At 34.5% G+C, this 6,379-nt stretch overlaps 1 protein-coding gene across 1 annotated transcript in view; it reads right to left on the reverse strand.

Moving 5' to 3' along the window:
* The window catches only part of LOC128205250 (sperm-tail PG-rich repeat-containing protein 2-like), a 79,481-nt gene extending 73,131 nt beyond the window's left edge, over nucleotides 1-6,350 (reverse strand). Inside the window, exons 1-5 of the mRNA XM_052906767.1 lie at nucleotides 6,260-6,350; nucleotides 2,949-3,084; nucleotides 1,119-1,240; nucleotides 525-674; nucleotides 3-167 (exon numbers count right to left, since the gene is read on the reverse strand). Coding sequence (XP_052762727.1) covers nucleotides 3-167; nucleotides 525-674; nucleotides 1,119-1,240; nucleotides 2,949-3,060 — 549 coding nt within the window. The 5' untranslated portion in view covers nucleotides 3,061-3,084; nucleotides 6,260-6,350. The remainder of the gene's footprint in view (nucleotides 1-2; nucleotides 168-524; nucleotides 675-1,118; nucleotides 1,241-2,948; nucleotides 3,085-6,259) is intronic.
* Between the last annotated feature and the right edge of the window lie 29 nt (nucleotides 6,351-6,379).

Genomic DNA, 6,379 nt, shown 5'->3' on the forward strand with positions numbered 1-6,379 from the left:
ACATGTGTGACATTATAAAATGCTGGTCCGATGGAGAAGTCACGGTCTGGCGGGTCCTGTTTCTTCAGAGTCCCATCTTCACATTCCTCATACCCGAACGCTTTCCCTGGTGTTGGAATGGAAGGGGCGTCAGGCTTACGGTGAAACTTAAGCTGGCTGGTCACCAACTGGAAAAAAAACAAATAGCGTCAAGTTGTTAATTTACAGGCTCTTAGTACCCATACACTTTTTCAGGGGTCAGGATTGACAGGTGGAACTTCAGCTGGCTTTCACCAGCTGGAAAATTATAGGTAAGAAATAAGTATCTTTGTTAATTAGAATTTAATATGCAGTTTTATACTTTCATTTACTTTAATGTAAGCTGTAAAAGCATACATCTCAAATGCATTTGATATGCAGAATTGTTAAAAATTAGATCTTGTTTATAGAAGAGACATTCAACACCACAAGGCAACAAAATCAAAATATCATTATCAGTAATTTTTGTTATTATGCCATTATTTAGGTTTAGTGAACATACATACCCCAAGCGTTTTACTTTTTTCTGGCATGCCAGGAGCAGACTTTGTCTGTCGAAACTCTGTGTATTTGTCCACATTGTATGCTCCTGGACCAGGGTTTTCGATAGGCTGTTCCTTAAAACGCAGTGATTTGTTGGCCAATGTCTTGCCTCCCTGAAATATATGAATTATCAGAATAAAGTAAGGGACATAATTCAACATTAGATGATTGCAGATTTTTGGTAAGAGTTTTGTCCCTGTAAGCATTTCACTTTTTTTTCTTAGACGTTACAATAACTTATTCATAATAAAGTTTTAGATTTAGTAGTATAAAATATGAATGACTTAAATACACTTTCAGCACAATAATTTGCCGGACCCATCAATGTTGTCTCCCATGTATCAGTGCTTTGCAACTGGCATGTTAAAGAACCAAGGAGTCCAACCAAAAAGAGCTTAGACCTGTATCTCATTGTATCTCACTTTTTTTAACACTGCTGTTATACAGATCTGACTGAAAATAAAGCCCTAATGGCGCAAGGTGGGGTTCTGCCCTTATACAACAACAGGGCGCAGGCAAACCTTTATAAACCATAAAAAACAATCAAATTTATTTACCTTAATATTGTCCTGAGCAAAGGCTGGGTCATAATGACCTGGCCCTGGGGCAGCTACAACTTGGTCACTGATGTTGAGAAATGTCTCACGGCTTGTCATCGACAGGAAAGGAGCATACCCATCTTCAAAATGCAAAATGTAAATGTAAGAAAGAAGATAAAACACACTGCATATGTCTCGGTACTGTCTCAAACTGGTCAGAGAATGTCTTAATTATTTGTGCAGCTGAAAGAGCACCTGACTTGCTAGCAGGGGGCCTTGGGTTTGATCCCCAGACTGATCACAAGCCTTTTCTGAACATGAGACACATATAGTTATGAATGCTTAAAAAATCTTATCTTAAGTAAAGTTATTACAAAAATGAACAAATTTCACCTCTAGTGGCAATCAAACATGTTCAGTTTCTCAGAATTTCGAAGAAAAAGTGAGCTAAAGCTGTATGTCCATGTGAGGCATTTTTGTAAGTAAAATGGCTCATAATATGATATAAGATATATATATTAATGTTGAAAAATTTCTTGCATTTTTAAGACCATTTTTACCTATTTTAATCTCTATCACTTGTGGTGTAGTGAGTTCCCACCTTTAATTGCGACTTTTAGGCAACTTCATGATTCATATATAAGATATAGAAAAATGATTCATTTTGTATTACTTCTGTTTTCCATGACAATAAACAAAAAAATTTTTTAGTTATGGTTTGCTAATCATGTATGTTTGAAGCACATATTAACAAAAGAACTGAAAACGTGTTAAGTTTTAAATAATGCTAATTCCAGGGGTCGACACTAACCATTTTTCCAAGGGATCCTGAAGGGACACCAACATTTAAAATCAGGTGTCCCTTCCTGAAATTAGGAGTCCCTTCCATTTTTACATTTTTTTCATTACTTAACCAGTTTTAATATTAAATTTAACATGCAAATACAGTGTATTTTAAACACCATATTATACATGTGTTCAATGACAAGTTAGTAGCGCAATGTCAGACATATAGTCCTCTGGCAATAGCAAGACTGGCAAGAGGAAGATTTGGGTCTCCTAGTCAGTAGATTGGGTTCAAAAGCAGTAGAATGTCTAAGTCCCTTTTGTTTTCAGTCAACAACAAAGATGGATACAATGTAAACAAAAACTGCCCAACAGGTGAAGTGTATACTAAAAGAGCAGACGACCGAAAAATTGTGTATGCTTATTTTTCGCGCCAAAATGTCGTAAAATTTTATACATTGATTGCATTAATAAAACTTTGGGAATTTTATTTTTATGTTGTATTGATCAAAGCATAAAACAAAGAATGTGGAATAGTAGGATTCTGGTATTTGTGCCGTAAATGTTACTGTAACAACTTGAAGGTCGCATCATTAAGGCATCAAAGTCAGTAGTGTTGGCATCATTTTTGGGCATTTCTGACACATAAGCAAACTAATTTAACATAATAATTGTACCAATAATAAAAGTCTGTCACCTCTGACCTTGTTGATAATGCAAACAACAAAATGGAAGTGTTAACCCGCATGTGCACTGTGAAATGACCTGTGTATTTATAGATTCATGACGTAACTTATAGTAGTCAAAAATTCAGCCATACTTTCATTTTGTGTGCAACGTATTATTAATAATATCATTTTTACATGCACTTTTAAGAAATTTAGGGGGACCCAAATTAAGGTAATAAATAAATGAAACGCAATTTATTTATTGATATTAAGCTTTTATCGGTCAAAATTTAAGTGTCCCGACGGAACACCAGACTTCAAAGTTCAGGTGTCCCTCCCGAAAAATTGGTGTCCTCGGGATCCAGTGTCGAACACTGCTAATTCGCTGTCTTACCTGCTTTGAACCTGGCCTTTGTTGGAGCATCTGCATCATAGGAGCCTGGACCAACATTTGCAGCTGTACTTCCATATGGTTTCACTAAATCTCTCGGTGCTCGGTCATACATTGTGCCAGAGTGTTTTCAGTGTTTCTGCAATGTTAGATACATGTACTATGGACAACAATCAAGCGTCACAGACATAATACAGTCTCTACAGTGGCGTAGGCATGATCATAGAAGAATTGATAACAGGCTCTCATTTTAAAATATGTACAAAATAACATATAACCAATTAGCCATCCCCATCTCTGGCCACCTTATCACACTGACAAGACACTCTCGACATAATCACAGCTCCTCTTACAGATTAGTATCTGCCATCACCAACTACAACAAATTCTCCTTCTTCCCAAGAGCAGTCTTCCATTGGAACAACCTCCCACCCAACTTAGTGGCCTGTCCTACCCTGTGTAGTTCAATCAGCCTGTCTGTCAGATTTAACATGTCTCGCCATAGGGAGCTATCATACTTCTTTTTACTTTTTTAATAACCTAATCTGTAACTCGACTATCTCCACAACCTTCACTCAGTGTTCGAAATTCGCGGTAGCCCGATAGCCCGAGGCTACCAAATTTCAGCTGGGGCTACCGATTTTCCACAGAAACTAGCCCAACCGGGCTACCGTTTTTTCCTTCTGATTAAAAAAAACACCTGCCAATTAAACGTGTTACGCATCGTGTTTTTTATACGCAAAGCCTTATTATTCAAGGCGACTGGAGTGACAATGGCGTAGTCGGATTCGCCGAAATTTACGATGATAAAAAAGCTAATTGCTCTGCTATTCAGGACTCAAGCCATGTGCTCAATGTTTGTTTATTTAATCAATGAATATAAGCACATGTCAAAATTAATTAACGCCCAAAGTGACAAGTAATTATCGATCAGTTTCTAACCAGTAACTGTGTCTAATAGCAGCAGTCAAACTCTATGACGTCATTTAAACTCCGCCCATTATGTAAATGAACGGATAAAGTCGGCAGTTTTTGACAACAATGATGGCTATGAAAATCAACAATGCTAAAATAGCAATATCAACATTGATATTTTGTTTATTTCATTTAAATATATTTTATTTATTAGCTAAAATAAAAAGATATTTAAGTTTTTAGTGCGATCAGAACATAATCATTCTACAAAAGTTGTCTGAAATGCGGAGGAAACAGGTGCCCGCTTACTTCCTGACAAATTTAATCAAAGTGAAAGGAGAACTGTCGGATATAGTTAACTCGTTGTCTGTGTACAGTACAGTAGGGTTCTACATGTTGTATTTTATACCTTTGAATAGCTTTGTCATTAATTTTTAAAGAACAATTATAGGAATATTGGCAAAATGAACATCCATATATTTTTGTTGTTACTTCTGAAACTTGAAAGTGAAACTGAAAGTTGAAAACAGAAAAATGTCATTGCACAATCGCTGGTGCATATCGGATTTGACAAGGATGCATTGGATAACAGAACTTACAGTACATGCATAACTCTTTCCATTGAATAAATGATATGTTCAGAAAATATTTTTCTCTTTTTTCTCGTAATACCTTTTTGAAAACTTTATTAGTTACTGAACTTTTGATGACTACACTAATATAAGTATGACTATAATTTATTATTGACACATTGTTCAGATTGGGGAGCATTTATTAAAACTGTATGAGCGTGCTAGATTAGATGATCGGACTCGTTGCGGAATCGTAATTAAACTTCCAAAAATTATTCCAACGAGTGAAATTTTTAAGTGTTTAAGTTTGGGCTAGTGAAATTGGTTTCGGGCTAGTAAAATTTCCTATCTGGTAGCCCGAATGGGCTAGTGGATTTAAAGCCGAATTTCGTACACTGTTCACTAACATTCTTGCAGCTTGACGCGCAAATGTCTAGGTCCCCAGTAGGGGTTTGACATTAATGGAAGATGGATGGATGGATGGATGGATGGATGATGGATGGATGGATGGATAGATGTATTGGGAAAATGCAGTGCTCTGATAAGACAATACATCTAACATATGCACATGTATGTGTATAGTTCATAAAGAGTGTCTGTTAGCTTAAACAATACATTTATTTTATTTTACATTTTTGTTCTACTTTTTTCTGGGGAAGAGATACATGTACCCTCTTGATTTACGGATATGCCAAAAATTATTTCTAGTTCAGCATTATTTCCCACCAATTTGGTAAGGGCCTAAGGCCTTCTGATTGTTTCATTTAGAATACATGATCTTTACAATTCACAAAAGGTTTAGGTGTCCAATTTATTATAAATTTTTTTATTTCGAAACAGAAATTGTGAATTTGACTTTAACATTTGGGGAAAATAATTGAGAAAATAATTAAATAACTGTTAAGAGTTTTGACAAATAATAGGCAAGAGTTAAGAAAATATTAATTAAATAATAATAATAATGATAATAAATTATTAATAATTAAATTAGATATTGGGTTAATAAAACTGAGTTGGACAAGTCAAGGGGTGTTTTCCTTGCGTAAAATTATTTTAAATCATAGTCATACTGACATTGGCAAGTTGAATGGCATGATTCTTAATAAGATTTGATTGAACTGTCCAAAATACAAAAGTCATGAACCAGCGTGTGGTTCAAAAAAGGTACTTTTTTAGAAACAAATTCTTATTGAACTGTCTGTTTTGTCCGACAGCATGTCCATAATGAGAACCTTGATAGCAATATTTACAGACAAACTTTTGTATGCATTGGCCTGCATTTAGAACAAATCTTTAATAATTACATGATATTAATATTACCATCAAGAGTGCCACCAAATGCTTGTTAGTTGATTTTTTAGTAAAAAAAGAAAGAGCATTACTCAATAGTTAAGCAAATGTGATGTACCTTTTGGTACAGTTGCAATTTTTCTCTTCATATATTTTTATAAAAATTAATTTAAATGTATTGATCAGTTTCTGAGTTATGAAGAAGGTTAAAGTTAATTGCACTCCTGCAATGATCATGACACCAAGACTAGGCTATGGTAATTATTGAATTAATAACTCATTTTTTTCTTGAAAAACAAACAACCTAATAAAAAAGGAGCTATTGTGTGTTTCATATACTGTTGAGCTGATCTGAATTTCATCTTTTATACTTAATTTTTAAATGAAATTCGATAAATAGTGGTTTGAAGAGTTGACAGCTGAAACAAAATAACATTTTCAAATAATTTATATTAGTGTATCCAGGCAAAATAATACATCATTTTGCTAATAAACAACGAGTATTTGTTGTTTTCTATTATCATAAAATAAATATACCTGATTTTTATTGTGAAATATTAGCTAATTTAAAGAAAAAGTCAAATTTCTAATGAAATAGTTTGGTGGTTGCCATGGTCCAAGATGGCGGATAAAAATATCGAGAACGGTTTCCGGTAA

This window comes from Mya arenaria, chromosome 2 (assembly GCF_026914265.1).
Source record: "Mya arenaria isolate MELC-2E11 chromosome 2, ASM2691426v1".
Classification (NCBI taxonomy): domain Eukaryota; kingdom Metazoa; phylum Mollusca; class Bivalvia; order Myida; family Myidae; genus Mya; species Mya arenaria.